The sequence below is a fragment of the Sander lucioperca genome, chromosome 2 (assembly GCF_008315115.2).
Source record: "Sander lucioperca isolate FBNREF2018 chromosome 2, SLUC_FBN_1.2, whole genome shotgun sequence".
Lineage (NCBI taxonomy): Eukaryota > Metazoa > Chordata > Actinopteri > Perciformes > Percidae > Sander > Sander lucioperca.
Window position 1 is genome coordinate 44,592,474 of NC_050174.1, and position 20,405 is coordinate 44,612,878.

The following is a 20,405-nucleotide window of genomic DNA, read 5'->3' on the forward strand; positions in this document are numbered from 1 at the left end:
CTATAGGAAGTAACGCTCATGACATAAATAATCATAAAACTATCTAACTGAAGAAATGACTTATAATTAAAATATTTGAATTTAAAAATTAAAAGGTCTGTTTACAAGGTTGTCAACAATTAATATTACAAAGAATACTTTTCATAGTTTTTTTAAATCTTTTTATTACCTTACAGTGCTCAAAATGTAAGAACACCTGCACTCAGGGTTTTTCCTGCATAGAGGAATTTTTGGCGCCCCGCAAAAGATATTTTAGCCAGCCCCGAAGGCAAATCGGTGCCAAAATTATATGAATTGAGATAAAAAAAAAAATAGCAGTTCAAATCCTCTTTGACTGTGTTTAATAGCAATTTACCAAACAACAGTATAAAAAGCAGAGGATTAATTTAAATAGGAGCGCTTATTTCAGTTTTACCGTCCAGAGTCTGGCTGTGTCGGACTCTCCCGGTGACTTTAACGGTGGTATTTAAATATTAATATTACTTTTTAAAGCAGTTTTGTTGATTGGAGTTTCACTTACTCAAGCGTAATCAACATTTTTGTTTATTGTGCGTAGTCTCCCCAAAAGGCCCATTCTGAGCCAGGAAAAACACTAGCATTCTTCTCATGCAGTGCAGTACAAAAGAACATGTCCTACATTTATGAAGATTCATTATATTTAGTACATTACCAAATTAGTAATATTATATTCAGGGTATTCAAGTTCTGTCGTAAAGGTGTTGATTCAGCTTGTATTGGTTTCCATTATACTGAAATGTTTCTAATGAAAAGCGCTGAAAAGGCCAAAATGATCTGTTGCAAATACATGAAGACATTTGGCTGGACGACTTTAATAACCACAGCCTAAAACGAGAAGCAGTTAGTTTATAAAATGCTTTGTTACCTTGGGTTGTTAAGACAACTTTTACAGCCTCAAATAACCAATGAGTTGAATCAAAATTCTTTTGAAACAGTCTCAACAAATACTGAATATAATAAGCTCCACCGCAGAGTATACTGCAGGGCAGTTAGAATTAGAATGTGCGAGAATGCATCATATTTTATGCCCTGTTGCTTGTACTTCCTGTTTGTGGGTGGGGAAATGCAAGCTGGGAACTAAGAGTGAAGGCTCAGCCATCCTTTACTGACATCTGGAGGTGGAAATGAGCTATTGCTGATCATTTTCATTCTGTGACTTGCACAGTGAGAAAGTTATAGTCTTCTCATGAATGATGGAAACAGGAGGGAATAATTGTGCTGCACTGTCATTTTATTGTGTGTGTGTGTGTGTGTGTGTGTGTGTGTGTGTGTGTGTGTGTGTGGTTTTGTGGATGACTCCTCACCTCTGCTGAAGTATCTCCTGAACTTTCCTGCTCTGCCAGTTTCTTCTCCAGGTCAGCCACTTTTCTTTGCAGTTTTTCCCTTACAGCTATTCCTTGCTGCTCCAAGGCTGTGTACTTAAAGAGAATAACAAACAGTGACTGCGTGTCGGGGTGTGTGTGTGTGTGTGTGTGTGTGTGTGTGTGTGTGTGTGTGTGTGTGTGCGTGTGTGCGAGCATGCGTGCATGAAGGAAGGTGGTAAAAATGTAAACAGGAACATAAAAAGCAGCAAACTATTATTTTCATGAGGAATGAATATCACTTGCGTATGTACATGTGATGTCCTACAAAATTCCTGGAAAGGCACATTCCTGACAAATGCATTCCCTGCCGACGATGACCACTTAGTCAAATAAGAAGCTGACTGACAACCACTCATCCGTCTTACTTTTTCCTGAAGGCCTTGCAGCTCCTCAGTCTGCCCGCTGTGTTGTAGCAAAGTCTGCTCTTCTAAATCTCTTGACTGCTTCAGAACCGTAAACTGTTGAAAAGTGAGGGAGGCAAGAAATATGTCAATCACAAATCATATATCCACACTTACATCACACTAAAAGCTTTGTTAACAATAACAGTAGTTACAAGAAATAATATAATACGCAAAAAAAATGCATATTTGTTTTCTTTGGCATCAGCTATTTGAGCCTTTGAGTTTTTGGTGTATTGTATTGTGTTTTAGAGTTTTTCTGAATTGCTAAACCACTAAACCCCATTCTCTGAACCAAATGCTCAGTGGCCTAGACCCATTTGTCGAATCAATCACTCTTTTGGCAAAACCCTAAACACATTCTCACTCGCTAAAACACATTTCACTCTGTGATGCACTTGTGTTGCCAAATGGTTAACACGGGCAGCAAAAATTTAACACAACTACAACACAGTTGTCATTGTTTTCACCCAACGACTCAAAATTGTACACACGTTTCTACCATAGACTGTTACAGTAATATGAAAACCAACTGTAAAGAATATAAGCCAGTCCAGAGTGCACAGAGGTGATGCTGAGGCAGAATACATCTTTCATTGACTTTGATATTGCAGTTTCACAATATTTTGAGAGTACTGTCATGTGCTTTTCATTTCGTTTGTTCCACAAGTGCCTCATATATAGACATTCAATATTGGAGTGTACAAGGCATTCACTTACAAGTTATGATTTACTTTTTGTTTTCATTGCAAAATGCGTTTACTATATGAAATAGACATTTTTCTTTCGTAACTACATGCCCTGGACACTGTGTTCTCGAATTTTTGAGGTAATGTCTAAAGCCCAGTTCAGACCAAGGATTTGCGACGAGACGAGTTGAAACTTGCAAATTCTTGCAACAAGGTGGTCTGCAGCATTCTGAAACCCGCCAGTTCACACCAATCAGACGAGACGAGACGTTGCATCATCTCCATAGCAACCACTCTTTGCACTTCCGTCCTAACTTCCGACTTTTAGGCTTTTTTGTAGCTGGATATATCATTTATTTCGTCTAAACATGAATGTGGATAATGTTAGTGATATTGAGATGCTTGCTATAGTTGCTTTTCTAGCTAATTAGCTAATCGCAAATGCTTTGCTGCATTCGGTTGTAAGGCGTGGTTATTTAATTTAAAGTTGATCTTCTATCAGCTTGAATTACTCGGCCCATTCTCTAGCATACTCCTCTAGCATCAACAAGGCATTTTCACCCACAGGACTGCCGCATACTGGATGTTTTTCCTTTTTCAGACCATTCTTTGTAAACCCTAGAAATGGTTGTGCGTGAAAATCCCAGTAACTGAGCAGATCGTGAAATACTCAGACCAGCCCGTCTGGCACCAACAACCATGCCACCCTCAAGGTTGCTTAGATCACCTTTCTTTCCCATTCTGACATTCAGTTTGGAGTTCAGGAGATTATCTTGACCAGGACCACACCCCTAAATGCACTGAAGCAGCTGCCATGTGATTGGTTGATTAGATAATTGCATTAACGAGAAATTTAACAGGTGTTCCTGATAATCCTTTAGGTGAGTGTAGTTTGAGAATTTGGTTTTGTGTTTACGGTTTTGAGAAAATGGGTTTCAAGAAATGTGTCTTAGCAAACGAGAAAAACTGTAACAGAAGCTCAACAGAAATGTCAATTAACAATAGTCGTTAAAGCCCATGTTGCAGGTTAACCACCACTGTTGATTAATGGGTACATAAAGCACTCAACATATGTATATCATTGTTAAAAATGTCACCAAATAGTGTTAAAGGCCAGTTTTTACCGTTTTAGTCGTTTAGTGGGTTTTTTAACGCAATTCGGTGATGACGTCACGTTGGGGAGACGTGCCTCAGCCTAGTACTAGAACTATGGTGACTGACTGGGATGATGAAGAGGTGGAAGAGGTGTTTTTACTGTCAGTGTTTTCTTTATATTTAGTGACAGTGATCATGTCGTTAGTTCAGATAAGTACTGGTAATCTAGCTAGATCTAGAAATAGAAGGCATCATGTTAGCTATGGGCTAACTTGTCAGTCAGTCCCACCTGTGAAATCCCCCGACGTTGTAAACACATTTTCGATTAGATATCTCACGTTTTGATGGACCCTACTAGCTCCAGTAACAACATATTTGCCTAGTGTTTATTTATTACTTGGATGGGGATGCTGTTCGGCTTTTCACAAGTTTAGACAGCTAGCTAAAGCTACGCCGACGTTTTGCTAACGTTAGCGCAACAGCGTTAGCCTAGACGGCTAGGTAAATATTACGACTGCCTTCGTTGTTTCCTCTATCTGCGTCCACATTGTCAACATAAGACATATGGCGTTAGTGCTCCTTTTGTACCATAATTGTATTGAATGAAATGTTAAGCTTCGCTCCTACGAGATGGGTTGGTTTTTGTTAGCTACGTTACACACAAAGTTAACTGGCTATAGTTAGCCTGTGCTAGCGGAATTAGCTAATAGCCAGCGTAGCCAGCCAGCAGCTTCGGCAGTAGTTCCGGCGAGCTAACCACGACAGCTAACACATCCACAAGCGTCTCTATTTCAAACATCACTGCAGATTGACTGCTTTTAGCAGGAGAGGTTGATTGTGGGCGACAATACTGTCGTGGTTAGCTTACTGAAACTACTGCTGATTGCCGAAGTTGCTGGCTGGTTATGCAACGTTAGCTAATTCCGCTAGCATACAGGCTAACTATAGCCAGTTAGCTTTGTATGTAGCTAACAAAAACCCACCCATCTCGTAGGAGCGAAGCTTAACATTTCATTCAATAAAATTATGGTACAAAAGGAGCACTAACGCAACATGTCTTATGTTGACAACGTGGACGCAGATATAGGAAACTCCGAAGGCAGTCGTAAACACTGATGGGCAGTAACGCGTTACAAGTAACGCGTTACTGTAATCCGATTACTTTTTTCATGTAACGAGTAAAGTAAGGGATTACAATTGCAAAAACAGTAATTAGGTTACTGTTACTTCCCTGTAAGCAGGCTGCGTTACTGCGTTACTTAACCATGATTTTGTTTCGTGAGACTGTGCCGCGACGTCAGTGGTAAACACCGACATGTGTAGTGTTGAACAGAGACAACATGGAGCGCGGGAGAGAGCAGGACCATGCAGCGTTTAATGCTTGGAGGTACTGACATTACTTTGAGTTTGACTCGGTTAAAGGTGACAAAAACATCAGCGTCCGCTGTACACTCTGCGTGGGAAGAAAACTTATCTACAACGAAAAATTCCACCTCAAATCTGAGCCAGCACCTAGCAAGCCGGCACAGGAATGAGAAACTCACTGAAAAAAACCCTGAACCCCCGACTGACATGACCGCTGCGGCTGCATCCACCGGGCGAACCTCCGAGGGCCCCTCTCCTGCTAAACAGGTGAAAATAGACTTAAAAGCGACAGGACTTAGTGCCGCTGAACTGAAGAAGCTCGTCGCTGGCTATATTGTCGAGGACATGCTGCCAATTTCCACTGTTTTATTCAGGTCGTGCATCATAGTTTTGAAAAGTAACTTAACTAGTAAAGTAACTAATTACTTTTGAAAATAAGTAATCAGTAAAGTAACTGGATTACTTTCTTGGAGAAGTAATCAGTAACTAATTACTATTTCCAAGTAACCTGACCAACACTGATCGTAATATTTACCTAGCTAGCAGTCTAGGCTAACGCTGTTGCGCTAACGTTAGCAAACGTCGGCGTAGCTAGCTTTCTAAACTTCTGAAAAGCCGAACAGCATCCCCGTCTAAGCTGTGTTTCACTTTCCCTCCAATATTATTATACACATAATAAAGACACATGGACTCGGTCGAGACCAAAAGCCATATTTTGCAACACCAGTGGCACAGACGAGCCCATAGACAGTGAACAGAGACGGGGCTTTCGTCTGTCGTCTCCCCAACGTGACGTAATGCAATGCATTGTGGGGGAAAAGAGAATCATTGCAAACCGCTGTAAAATAGTACTACTTTTTCGTATTTTATTCCGTTTTGTGATATCCATTGTATTTGATGTTGTTGGGTAACAGTTTAAATGTTTATTACCAACAAGCAAATTGCACAAATTCATTAGTAAATAAACCCTGCAACATGGGCTTTAAATAGGTTAAATGTTTAGGGACCTATTATTCATTCATTCATTCATAGCATTTATTACAGCTGATGTAATTAAGATAAAACATTAATGGCATATTGTACTCAGCCTGCACTGTAGGAGAGACAAAAAACAAAAACATAATATTAATATAATAGAGATATTATATTCTTGTTAAAAGGGTTACATAAAGTTGCTTGACTTTAAAAAAAAAAAAAGAATGGTCAAACTCGATGCAGCAGAGGCCAAGATATAACAACGTTTAGTCCCAGTATGGCTCCAGATCTAAAAACACTGGAGGCTACACCCGTAATGTAACCCTAATGACATCATAACTTTCATTGTAACTACTTCAATTGGAGTTCCTCATTAAGTCCACAGCCTATGAGACAAACTTTCTGATTGAACTTGCACTTATGTGTGTGTGTGTTTGTGTTTAATGATGGCTAGCTTGTCTACCTTTTCCAGTAGCTGGGTATGGTTGTCCTGCAGAGCATCTCTCTGCTCGATTAGTTCAGCCAGCGCTCTACTGTGCTGCTCTTTAGCAGAGGCCAACATCTGCTCACACTTCCCCTTCCACTCCTCCTCCAGCTCCGCCTGCAGCTGAGACAACTGAAACACATGCATGATATATGCCATTAGTACGCCGACGTATATATATAAATCTCCGCTTGAGATAAACACTTCCATAAAACATGTTTTATCAACTCATCCAGAATATATTTAAGTGAATTCAATAATTTATTAAACCATCACGTTATCATTCATATTCCTACAGTAGAGCCCTTTGATTGGATGCAACCTGTTCCGATGCTGCGTTGTCAGTGCTGGTCCTGGCCTTGCGGAGTTGAGCTCGGAGGTTGTCCAGCTCCTGCTGGCTGCTCTTACGGAGCTCCTCCACCTCCTCATCCCGATGCTGACGCTCCGCCTGCCACTTCTTCCTCCTTTCCAAAAGTGCCTTAAACGAGAGGGGAAACCACCGTTTGTCAAAATTTACACAACTACTTCACATTTCAAAAACTCCTGAATTCTTTCTAAATCTAAACAGCTCCTTAGTATGTTATCCTTGTTTCCATGGTGACTTCTGTGTACTAATGCTGATATTAGCTATTAGACATATATTGCCGAACATGCACCAAAAGCGTTATGTCTACTCTGACCTTGTTTCGATTTTGGAGCGTTAAAATGAGGACCCAGCGTGACCAGACCTGTTTTTTTCTGCAGCCACACTACATGTTTGGAGAAGGTTACTGAAATACGCTATGTAATGATGTGATCCGAATCAAAATTTATATTAATGTATATTCAGGCGCCTTGCAGCCCAAAACTGCTGTGCGCTCTCGCTGCACGTCTGTCTCTCCGCTGTCTCACTGACTGACTGAGGTCGGTGTTCGTTGTTAATCAGTGAAACCTGCCACACCAGGCTTGAGAGCAGCGGTTAGCGAACTGTCTTCTATTCATATATTTTTTTATGGTGAAACACGAGACCAGTGGATGTTAATGATCGTGTGAATCAAGCTCATAATTCCTGGCGTTCATAAATGAGTTGAAATAATGAGCGATTAATGCGGGTGGAGGATAAAGAACAAGCACTATAACTACGTATTTATAATGTTTTTAGTGACCTGCGCGGTCACTGCAAAAAACATCTGGGAGAAAGTCTAATGCCTCCACTGATAGGGGTCTATGTAACATACAAAACCTAAATAATGACCTTTTCTCAAATACGGCTGGTTCTGTTGGCGCTTCAAATCTGATGCCTGCAGCGCGCCATAGAAGGATCAAATGAGGCCCGTCAATTATCGCTTTCAGTGCGTTTGGGCCTTAAGTGCATACCCTCTGTAGAGAATCAAAGTTTGTCAACTTTCACTGACACAAGGGCAAAAACATGAAGTATACTTACTCGTTCTAGGCTCTCTTTATCAGTTTTTAGGTCCTGCAGTTCCTCCTCCATGTTGTTGACTCTCAGCTCCATTTCTTTGCGTCTTTGCTTCTCTGAGCGGTACTGAGCCTGGGCCATCTCTGCTGCTTGCTTCAGCTCTGGAACACACAAACAGCATTGTTAGACCAGCGTCTCTAAGTTAGTCAAAAATGTTTAAAAACCTTTATTCTCAGCATTTATTTTGTCTTTTACGCTGCAGGGCCATGTTTCTTTGTACATGGTGTTACCTTGACTTGCCTGTTAATCATTTTACACAAAGTTTATCTAAAGCTGTTAACGATACGACATTCTGATAGCCAAAACTGTTAGAATGCAGTTATTCACACATCTGAACCATACTCTTAGGATTATGATTAAGACATTTCAAGCTGAACCCCATACTCATTTTCAGATTCACATGACTTTACATTCCTTAGAGCAGGGGTTTCTAACATACGGCCCGTGGGCCAGAACTGGTCGCCAAAGGGTCCAACCAGGCCCACTGGATGACTTTGCAAAGTGTGAAAATTGCAGAGAATTAATTCATTCCAATTCCAAATTTACCACTTCAAGCTCAGGGAATATCCAAGTTTTTTTTCCTACAATGACCTTAGAACGCTGTCGTAGCAGAAGCAACTTGCATTTGCCAACATCACGCTGACAAAAAAAAACTCTGTGGCAGATAAAGTTTCTGATCTTTGTGGAGTGGTTTACTGGTCTGGCCCACTTGAGATCAAATTAGGGGCATGTGGCCCATGACCTCAAATGAATTTGACATCCCCATCCTAGAGGCACCAATATAACATTTTTGAATTGATCAACCAGTTATATCAGTGCTAATCATGGTTTTGACTTTCAGAAAAAGAACACACTTAGGTTTAGGATGACATCATCCAAAATTGAAGGATAAGTCTGGTGATATTTTAGATTTTCTCTTATTATCAACAAATCAAAGCCTGACTATATGTGTCTTTTTAGCAAGTACTGTGTGTGCGTGTGTGTTAAAGCCTAATATATCTTCTTCCTCTGTGCCATAGAGATGCATTCTTGTCCAGAAACTGTTAAAAACACATAAGTGAGCCACACTGTTGCACTAAGGGGGACATTTCCCTTCATTACTATGAACACACACACTGTAGTTTATTTTGACCCAATTACATATACCAAATGTGAATTAATCCGCTGCTGAAAATAATCCCCAACAAATGACCTATTTCCACTATTTTGAGTACCATTTGATTAAAACTACAGTGGTCAGCTGTTACTGGAAATTACTGAGCCTTTGGTAAAAATGAAGCTATAAATTTCTGACCCGTTTTTAAAGATGTTAGAAGGAAGTTTTTCCTCGCTGCTACTAATTGCAATTGCTCTTGGGGGAATTGTTGAGAGAAAATGTAATTGATAGCTCTTTCACAAAGATACTCGGAATATACTTATTACATTAGGTTTTGGTTGGAAAAATGGGGTGAAAGAATATCGACAGGCTTCTTTGTGTGGCTGGATAATTACAGTCCTCAAGAGCCTTCAGGCCATGCCTCAGTCTATTTAAATCAATTTAATTTTATTTATAGTATCAAATCATAACAATAGTTATCTCGAGACACTTTACAGATAGAGTAGGTCTAGACCACACTATAATTTACAAAAACCCAACAATTCCGGTAATGCCCCCAAGAGAAAGCATTTAGTAACAGTGGCGAGGAAAAACTCCCTTTTAGGGAGAAACCTCGAACAGACCAAGGCTCTTGGTGGGCGGTTGTCTGATGGTGCCGGTTGGGGGTATGATGAACAGTAGCAATTATAGTCACAATAAAGATAATGCTGCCTAGTGCTTTATGATGTATTAATAATGAAATGTTCCATGAAAAGAAGGGAAAGTCTCCGCTCATTCTCCGCTCTCTAATATGCTTTATTGAATTAAGTGTGGCAAAGAAAACGTTTGAGCCTAAATATGACGTTCACCAATCCATCCTTGAATTGCTGACTTTTGTTTGGCTCCTGTGAAGACATTCTTGATGTGTGTTGAACCTTAACTTCACTGTTCAGCAATAGCGCCATAAACATGTCTATTTGCATGGATGGATATTAAATGATGTAACACTTGTGGTAAACCATCTCTCCTTGAGATTTAGGTGTTTGTTGAAAGAACCATGCGTGTACCCTTTACTTTGATTGAAGTTATACCTATAAAAATAATTTAAAGCCTTAGTGCATAACTTTTTGATATTAATGAACCACTGTTACATTCAAGCCGTTGCCAAATGATTTGCTACAAAGCTAATTGAGACTTATCAGCTCCACACAACTCTCTCTGTATTTCTCAGTATGGCGATGTTCAGAAGATTGTGGCGTCCGGTGACTTTCCCGCGCAGAAACTCGAGTGAAGATAATGACTTCTCCTGAAGAGTCCATCATGTTTTTTTTAATCCTCCTGTCCTCCTTTGCTACTAGCAACTGCTTGAGGGAGGGGTGGGGGCGCGATCATGGAAGGCTTGTATCATGTGTACGCGCCGACAGTAGTGTTGTCATTACTTAGAATTCCTCATGGGGGCGACAGAAACTATAGCTTTAATTGAAATTTTTTATTGAATTAGTTAAACCACGTATACAGAACAGGGCGAAGGACTGGCTAAGGGAGTGTAACCACATACACTCCAGTTGCCAGTTCATTATGTTTGTTGAAGCCCCTTAAGAGAGGTTTAAATTCAACTTCATGGTCATTTTGGAGGCTGTAATTTGCGCTGCTGTTGATTTTTCAGGTTAAATGCATCACAATCTGCCTCCAAAATGATAGCAAAGTTGAACATCTCTTGACTCTAAATCCCCCCACACCTAGTCACTACACTTTGCATTAACTTTCATCCTGGACTATACACTTGCCAATTGCACACAGACAATATATTTTTTTGCACATTCTGCACTCCAATCCATTCAGCGTCTTTTTCTTATGTTAAGCAGCCGTTTCGTTTAGATTAGTTTCTGTATTTACTGTATTGTGTATTTCATATTAATGTTCAATATGTTTGTTTGTTTATGTACATATGCACCAACCAACAAGGCAAATTCCTTGTTACTAACCTTTTTCTGATTTCACCTCTCTAAAAACCGTTTCAACAACAAAATGAACATTAGAACTTTCATGGAGGTTGGATTCATTGCAAGACTGTGGTATTAAACCAATCAAAAACGGCAACACAAACCTTCCATCTGTGTTTCCAGGGCAGCGATGCGTTGACAGTGCCTCTCACTGTCCTGCAGTGATGAGCCCAGTTTACCCTGCAGCTCCATGGCCTTCTGCTGGTGAGCCGTAGCTTCTAGCTGCAGCTGAGACAGCTGGGCCGTGGCCGTGGTCAGATCCTCCGTCAGACGAACCTGATGGAGACGCAGACGGACAGGGGGAGGGGGTGAGAGGAGGGGGTGGTGTACCAGTGGCTGTCTGCAGTACAGGAAAACCCGGGACACACAGATACAGTGTAACAACATAGTGACAGCCTAGATGAGTGGCTACTGGTGCTAGTGGCGTGAGCAGGCGGACCCTGTGGGAGAAAAAAAATTGTGAATGATGGCTGATGGAAAAGGAGACAGAAGGGATAAAAGAAGAAAGAAAAGTTAGTTCAAATGTCAATGAAGTATGATATAAAAAGGATGATTCCAGTGGCAGCGGTCAGATCTGGATCAAATAGTAGTTCCACATGACACCTGGCATTTTGTGGAGCAGGTTTGGAAGTGCGGCTTGATCAGGACAAACCAGTTAGATCAGCTGTTAAATCCCAGTGTAATCCCTTACTACCGTCCTGCGCCCTGTTTGGTGGAAGTGACCATTTACTGTCTCAGGGGACTTCTCGGTTATCTGTATCTGTTTCTCTCTTTAAATTGACATCATTGCAAAAATCATTTCAGGCAGAAAGTGAAGGGAGTTTAAACTGTCAATGATAAACTCACTGCGGAGCTATCTTTGCTTTGTTTGCTCAAAAAAAGCTGCTGATAGGAAAACAAACTTTTGGAGCGCTTACACAATTTGACTTAGTCATTTTTTTTTTCTTCTTTTGCAGATACTATTTGACTCCAGTCTGGTAACAGTACACAGAGAAAACAGGCTCACCTGGCCAGAGCCCAGGTCCTGAGGCAGTGCATGCTGAGAAGAGAGAGCAGTAAATGCTAGATTTTTCTCAGAGCAGCACTGCAGCGTAAATAACCAGACAGAAAGCAGTTGGTAAAGAGTGAAGCAACTTATAATTAGCATCAGATTTGTAGTTTCCAGTGTCAGGAACAGAAAGTAAATGATGAAATCAAAACCAGCCCAATCTCCACTGACAGTGGTAAATAGAAAGTATATTACTGAAGTGAAAACCTTGTGTGTGAAATTTAGACTGCGTATAAACAGATGATAATGATGCATGTGTTCTTACGGTATTATTCTAAACATATCACTTATTTGTAGAACAGAACAATGTATATCAGTGTTAAATTAGCTTTGTCACTGTCCTGAAAACCTTTTAACTCAAGACTCGTCAACTTTTTATGAGCTACTGAAACCAGCTCTGTGTTTAAAACCTGTTATGGACATGTGAAATAAAAAGTGGAAGACTTTTTGTCTGATTTGCTTCTTTTTAGACATTTCAGACTTTTACATGTTGAATGCAAAAATGCTGAAGTAGTGAACAAATGCAGTTGAAAATGGAAGTTATTTTAAAAGACTGGAGCAAGAGACAGCTGCATACTCACAGTTTTAATTTTGTTCACTCTGGTGTCTGATTATTGATGCATTATTGATCATTGATTCTTTACGTGTTAAGACTCTCACCTACACTCTGGCTTTAGCCCGACCGATTCTGGGTTTTTGAGGTTGATACCAATACTGATATTCCAATATATTGACTAATTTTTTTTTTTCTTCATAAATGCATAACAAACATTTACGATAAAAATCCCTTAAATTTGGTTTTTAAAGACCAAGATATGTACTGAGAAGGACATTTTACAGTTATGAATAAACATGTCAGCATCTCTGATGGACTCTCTGAACTACCTCAAATATATCTTTGGCATTTCTGTACTGACATTTCTTGTCTCTCATCATCTCACATATTCGCCTGGTCCCACCAAGGTATCAGTCGGGCTCTACTCTTGACCAATCACTGAAATGCTGGATAACAGTGGAGAAATGCATATTCCCTCATGTTTTGTAAAAAAAAAAAAAAAAGATAGAAAGAAAATTATATATATATATATATATATTAATATTAGAGTAGAGCAATGCTTGTTACAGTGTGAGGGCACAATTCTCAATGGTTCCCTCTTCTCCAGTAAAGAAACGTCCTCACCTTGTCCTGCTCAGCCTGCAGTAATCTGGCCTGGATCTGTTCACTGGAAGACTTGAGGGAGTCGTTCCTCTGTTCCAGCAGCAGGTTACTCTGCTCCATGTAACTAGAGAAGCACATCACGACCAAATTACATCCACCTCAAATACATTCAAGCTTGCTTTATGGTTGTGCGGAGACTCCACGCAGCTGTCGTCATAGCCAACGTAAGTGGTCTGAAGTTTACACTTGTGCGTTGGTGTCTGCGTCGATCTCTTTAGGAGAATAGCCGGGCCGGCATGTGTGTATGTGTGTGGGGAGTGTGTGGTAGAGAAAGTGAGAGAGTGACAATGATTAGTTTCGGAGCGAGTGGCGACTCTAGAGTCATAGTGAGAGAAACAAAGTGTCTCCCCTGTGCTTTCTGACCACGGTGGAAAATCTGTAGGAGGAAAAGTTAACCCTCTCCTTGATTTCATGTTGTTTATGGAGAAGGAGAACCTGGAAATGAGTCGGGAGAAATGCAACACCACCAAGCCACGGCCGAGCAACGTGCGTCACTGCAACGTGTAGCTACATTTTTCGGGAGGTGCACGCCAGGGCTAAGGCATAGGGTCCGTGTCTCCATGTACCTACGTACATAGCCACGACGTAGATTTTAGGCAGAAGCATAAATCGCGCTTTAGATTGAAAACATTCCAGAAAATTTCTTTACACAACTGGTTCTCCAACTGTGGTACAAGTACCACCGGTGGTACGCGAGCTCCCTCTTGTGGTACACGGATGTGATCTCTAATATATATATATATATATATATATATATATATATATATATATATATATATATATATATTTTTTTTTAAATAAAATTAATTAATTTAAAAACATAACACTATAGAAATAGAGCACAACTGCTAGTCGCCACTTAAAGGGTAACTAGCGTTTATTTTCAACCTGGACCCTATGTCTAAGTGACTGATGGGAACAACAATCTTTGACATTGGTCCAGTATTAATTAAGCAAGACTGCTGCAGTCGGCAGCAGCGAAACAAGCTACAATGTAAGTTAATAGGGCAGTTGTACCTTCACAAAAGTGTTCGTTTTGCCACTGACAGGCTGAGATTAATATTCTAAGTGTCTGACAACATTATGGAAAGGATTTCTGAGGAGGGCGACCTTTCTGTTAAAGAGTAAGATCCTTTTTTTAAACATAAAAACATCCGCGAAATTGCGTTCGCTAAAGCCACCAGAATCCATGTAAATAAACAGTAATTTTAGCATCGTAAATTACACTTCATTCAAAGACGAAAAATGAAAAGCCGTTTTGGGTCGTCTTTCCACTTTTCCAACTATCACAACTCTAGTTTGGATTGAAATAAACACATAGTTTACCGATTTACATGTTCAAATATGTTGGCTCTGTCACACTAAAAGTATTGCTTTTTTAAATGGAGTCTGGTGGGTTTAGCGATAGCGACTTCAGAGCTGTTTCTGGTTAAACAGAAAGGTCCCAAAGAGGTTTTAAAGGTCTATCTCTGTAGGGATCCTTTCCATAATTTTGTCAGACACTTAGAATATTAATCTGAGCCTGTCATTGGCAAAACAGCACTTTTGTGAAGGTAAATACAAGGTGGACAACTCCCTATTAACTTACATTGTAGCTTGTTTCGCCGCTGCCGACTGAAGCGATCTTGCTTAATACTGGACCAATGTCAAAGATTGTTGTTCCCATCAGTCATTTAGACACAAAAACAGGTTGAAGAAAACGGTAGTTACCCTTTAAGTAGCGATGGTGAAGTCTCCACAGCGCCTGCTAACAGCAAACAATGCAAAACAGTCAGGAGATATGACCCAAGTTACCTCAAATTTAGATTCAGTAGGAGCGGGACAGCGTGGCTGCCAACAATAAATATTGATAGTCTGTTAATTATTATGATCAATTGGAAAATTCATAAACCAAATTGCTTTAGCACAGACGATTGGTTAAAGGACTTTATGGATTTGCTTTCAATGGAACGGGCTGCATCTGCCCTCTATAAATTTGACCGAGTAGATGAACTATCCTGTATCTTTATAAGACTATACTTACTATACTAATATTAGACTATACTAATATAGTTCTGCCACTGCCCCCCCCCCCCCATGTTGTACTCTGTATTGTAATGTCTGATAAGTTTGTGGTGTTGTGTTTTATGTGGCTTGTGATTGTTTTGTCAGAAAAAAAATCGAAATAAAAAATACAAAAATAAATACAAAAAACAATCAATATTGTTTTTAGGAATAAACCTGCCTCCTGCATGAACTGTCCATAGCTAAATAGGGTAGGCCTATGCTACTCTATTTTAACGTGGGCCATAATGGTGGTGCTTAGCGAGCCTAATATTTTCTTAAGTAGTACACGGTGTAACAAGTCTGAGAGCCACTGCTTTACGCTACACGAGTCAGTCTGGGCTGTGACTGTGTGATCTAGTCAAACCAGCTGAAATCACAGTGTGACAGCGAGGAGGATACATTGACAACTGAAATATGTTGAGTTTTTTCAAACAATTTGCAATACATCCCCCACACCTATCATTTTTTAAACACTGATGTGTAAGATCAGATAGTGGTCCAAACAAGTCCATAAAAATGCCATTTTTATCATTCTTACTAGTTACATTGCTGTAGTTTTTTAAATCCACTAATTTCTGTTTAACACTGCAGCAATATTGGAACACATTTTGTTTTAAAAGGAAATTGTATGAGACTGTGAGAATGCCTGTTCAAAAGAAAAACACATCTCCCAGATAAAATACAAAAGGTATTTTGGAATTTGATCCTTATTTTATCCTTACAACAATTTTAAACAAAATAAAATAATAGGGCTGCAACCAGTGGTGGAATGTAACTAAGTACATTCACTCAAGTACTGTACTTAAGTACAAATGTCGAGGTACTTGTACTTTACTTGAGTCTTTTCTTTTCATGCTACTTTCTACTTCTACTCCGCTACATTTCATAGAGAAATATTGTACTTTTTACTCCACTACAGTCATCTGACAGCTTTAGTTAGTTACTTTACACATTAAGATTTTTGCACACAAAACACATGTAGTTTATAAAATACAATGTGTTATTATATGTTAAACTAGCCAACAATACACAGTCCAGCTGAAATGATTAGACCATTAAACTCACAACTGTTTGGATCCTTTTCAGTTTCTAAAATGGGAGGATTTTTCTGCATTGAGTACTTTTACTTTTAATACTTTAAGTACATTTTTCTGCCGATGCTTACATACTTTTACTTAAGTAACATTTTCAATGCAGGGCTTTTACTTGTAACAGAGTATTTTCACAATGTGGTATTAGTACTTTTACTTAAGTAAAGGATCTGGATACTTCTTCCACCACTGGCTACAACTAACAATTATTTACACTGTCGCTTAATCTGTTGATTATATTCTCGATTAATCGATTAGTTGCTTGGTCTACAAAATATCAGAAAATGGTGAAAAATGTGGATCAGTGTTTTCCAAAGCCCAAGATGACGTCCACAAATGTCTTGTTTTGTCCACAACTCAAAGATGTTCAGTTTACTGTCACAGAGGAGAGAAGAAACTAGAAAATAGTAACATTTAAGAAACTGGAATCAGATAATTGTCTACTTTTTTCATTTAAAAAAAAAATGACAACCCAATTAATGGATTATCAAAATAGGTGGCGATCAGTTTATTAGTTGACAACTAATCGATCATTCCATTCATCTTTGCAGCTCTACAAAATAACATAAGTGACATAATGGTGGCTTTAAACACACAAGCTCCACATTATCATAAACATTTCTATTGAAGTGACACAAGTGGAAATATTAGGAGGTCATGATGCTCTGGCCTTCTGTCAGCAATTATTGTGACATTTTCTGACTCACCTCTGGTTCTGGTTGATGAGCTCCCCGATCTTGCGGTTTTGCTCCTCAATGCGAGAGCTTTTCTCAAAGACTTCCTTTTTTAAACATTCATTTTCCTAAAAACAGAAGGAGTTTTCAGAATACAGTTTGATTTTTTAAAGTTCCAGGGTCAATCCAAAGCGGGATGGATAAACACATAAGAAGCTGGGTCCAGAGTAATTTGATGATAGCCAGACAGATTATTTTAAGGGGATGGAAAAATGAAGGGGTGCCGTTAATCCAGGAGTGGGCTTGTGAGATGGCTAGGGTGGCGGCGTTTGAAAAAAAATGTCATATAAACAGTTTGCCAGATTGGATGTCTATACTAGAAATATGGGGAAAGTACCTGAGCTTTCTGGAGGGCTCCTAAGAAGCGTTGTGTTTGGGAGAGACGTGTATGATGGGCTTATGGTGTTTCCATTTATACATATGTTTATTTGGTTTATGGTTTATTAGTCTCGCATTGCCAGGTCTTCGTCCACAGCGTTGTGGAGGAGGGTCTGGCTAGTCCACACAGCATTTAGGGATGGGAGAGAAACGTGCTCTGGTTTATTGGCATTTCTTTAAACCAATCACAATCATCATGGACGGCACTAAGCTCTGTACGGCGCCCCGGTGCCGCTGCAAAATAGCCTCGGGAAGGAACTTGTCTTGGTGGAACGTGTACATTCAACAGAAAACTCTTATGGGACAGATAGTCTAGCTAGCTGTCTGGATTTACTCTGCCGAGATCTGAGGAGCAGTTAACTATAGTCCTCATAAATCCGCCAGGGTTTAGAATGCCAACACAAACAAAGAGGAAGGTAACGGACAACCCAGGGCTTAATTTGAGCCAGAACACGCTGGAACACGTTCCGGCACCTCCGACGTTGGATGCGGAACCTTTTTTATTGGATCCGGCACCTCCTGTGTCACTATGAAAAATGAATCGCCTAAATGAAAAAAATAAACTACTGTTTGTGTAGTGTTCAATGTTGTTATCTGTCTTGTTAGTCTTTATTCCCCATTGGAGTTCCACAAAAGTCTTGTGTTTGCATTTTCAATGCGTTTTGAGGTGAATTTTCTGGGTAAGACAGAGGGGAGAGAGGGACGGAGGGTGGCGATCGGCACTTCAACAGCGCGGCGCTGCACTTCAAGTGACACAAGCACTTGTGCTGGTTGAGATTGCTGTTATAGCCTCATTTCACTCAGGGGAAAAATGTCAAAAAGACAACAAAGTTTGCTTAACTTTTTCCAAATATGCTGGCCAGTGGGATCCCAAACAAGCAAAAATCGTTTCTGCCGATCAAGAATGTGGAGACCACGGTGGGTTTTTGGTTTTAATTGTCCGATGGATAATTGCTGCTTGTGAAAACGATCGTTGCAGTGTATTTTTAATTTTTTTTTTTACATTTCGCACCGATGCAATGCATGTTCTGAAATAAAAATAAACATTGCCCCATGGTTTATTGACTATTTTGTTACCATTTTGTTGAATGGTCTTGAATATTGTAGTTACAGTCATCTTTTCTTGATTTTTGTCGGGGTGGGTGGTGATGGCGGAAGGGGGGGGGGATTAGTTCATGTTGCGTATGTTGCGTTCTGTTGTGTATTTTGTTAAAAATGAAAAGTAAAAAAAAATTGAATTAATCACACACACAAAAAAGTTCCAGTACACCGAAAAATGTCGTGATAAGAGAATCAATATTTGTGATGTAAAAAGAGTTGAGGGAAAAACCACCAGTAACAGAGCCTCCAAAACCACAAGGCACTGTACTATTCTGGTGTGTACCTGGATAATTCTCTGGATGTTGTGCATGATCATGGAGGTTTCCATTGACATACTAGGAACAGCCGTAGAAAGATTTCCCTGCCTCTGGAGGTCATCTATCTGTTAAAGTTCAAAAAGACAACAACCAGATGTATCTGCTTTCTATTAAAGCCTCTTAATGAACATTTTCGTGTGTACAAACAGTGTATACCTTCGAGGCTAGTTGATCCACTTTATCTGCCACTTTTCCGACAGATAACCGGATCTCTGTGTTGTGTTGTCGGGCCTCAGTCATCAAGAAGGAAGTCACATCACTTGAGCCTGGCGAGAACAACACAATCCAGGGTTTGTCATTTTGTAACAGTTGCACCATTTAAATCAAACGCAAAACTGTCTTACACCCGTGTAGTTATATTAATTAATGAGACTGCTGGTGCAGAGGAACTGCATCATAAAAATGGTAAAATTAACTTAAAAATTCAAGGCACAATTCAATTCAATTTTATTTACAGTATCAAAATCATAACAAGAATTATCTCAAGACACTTTACGGATAAAGTAGGTCTAGACCACACTCTATAATTTACAAAGACCCAACAATTCCAGTAAGTAAGTGTAAGGAGCTTAGGGTACAGGTTTACTAACAAACTGCCCTACGTTTTACATTTCATTTTGTACAATCCTTGACATAAACAGTTGATCATAATGGCTTTCCTTGTAATTGAATGGAAAACTCTTACCCATGTATGGGATAGTTTGTGAAGGGTAGACCTGGCCAACAGGCTGCAGCTGAGACGGAGCCACAGAGGTCTGTGTGTAGGAGTAAGGCTATGAAACAACATAATGCATTGATATTACCAGATGTCCATGATGTAATTACTGATAAGTCAGTGCAAAATATGGTGAAATCTCACCTGAAAGGCATGGCTGCTGCCCGACAGCCCAGGCTGTGGGGGAACAGTGGGCATAATAGGAAGTAAGGCAGAGGAAGCAGCAGTGTGAGGATGAGGATGTACTGCGGGAAAAACAATCTATTTAATTTCAGAGCAAATGCAGGGAATCTACCAAGAAACTGTTAAACATACTGTACACCATCATAGGAAACCGTGTTCTTTGTAATGTAATGTAATTTGAGCTGTGGGAGGAATGCATATTAAAAATATAAGAGAAGCTTACCGTGTGCTGAAGCTGGAGCAGCAGTGGAGATCTGCACTGGAGATGGAGCCGCAGGCTGATCCTTCGCTCTGCTGCCACTAGTGTCCTAGAGGCCAACGCAATAGTGGCAGAAAGTCATTATGCACAGTCCTTTTTTTGCAATATTTAGACATTATGTTGGTTGAGGTTCAATTCTGATTAGACAGTTTAAGAACATTGATTTCTCCTTTTCTGAACAATTCCTGAAGTGATGCAGATGGCGGCCTCAGGTATTCTTTTTCCACGCTGAATCAATGACTAAACATTGTAATATACTTTTATCTATGAGCTTTTGCGAACACGGAAGCCTTCATGTTTCCCCTCATGTTTTTTTTAGACACATAGGTATGGGTTTCTATTTCAGGTGTTATTCTATATTTTTCTTATCGTCAACAAATACCATT

At 39.8% G+C, this 20,405-nt stretch overlaps 1 protein-coding gene across 7 annotated transcripts in view; it reads right to left on the reverse strand.

Moving 5' to 3' along the window:
* The window catches only part of fkbp15b (FKBP prolyl isomerase 15b), a 44,166-nt gene that overhangs the window by 5,945 nt on the left and 17,816 nt on the right, over positions 1 to 20,405 (reverse strand). For 6 of the 7 annotated variants that reach the window (XM_031300862.2, XM_035998498.1, XM_035998494.1 and 3 more), the window contains exons 13-25: positions 19,984 to 20,068; positions 19,722 to 19,822; positions 19,548 to 19,635; positions 19,019 to 19,128; positions 18,829 to 18,927; positions 17,040 to 17,134; positions 13,157 to 13,259; positions 11,033 to 11,204; positions 7,815 to 7,951; positions 6,714 to 6,869; positions 6,371 to 6,523; positions 1,748 to 1,840; positions 1,323 to 1,436 (exon numbers count right to left, since the gene is read on the reverse strand). In XM_031300862.2, the coding sequence (XP_031156722.1) occupies positions 1,323 to 1,436; positions 1,748 to 1,840; positions 6,371 to 6,523; positions 6,714 to 6,869; positions 7,815 to 7,951; positions 11,033 to 11,204; positions 13,157 to 13,259; positions 17,040 to 17,134; positions 18,829 to 18,927; positions 19,019 to 19,128; positions 19,548 to 19,635; positions 19,722 to 19,822; positions 19,984 to 20,068 (1,506 nt within the window). The remainder of the gene's footprint in view (positions 1 to 1,322; positions 1,437 to 1,747; positions 1,841 to 6,370; positions 6,524 to 6,713; positions 6,870 to 7,814; positions 7,952 to 11,032; positions 11,205 to 13,156; positions 13,260 to 17,039; positions 17,135 to 18,828; positions 18,928 to 19,018; positions 19,129 to 19,547; positions 19,636 to 19,721; positions 19,823 to 19,983; positions 20,069 to 20,405) is intronic. The other variant, XM_035998489.1, reaches the window with a different exon arrangement.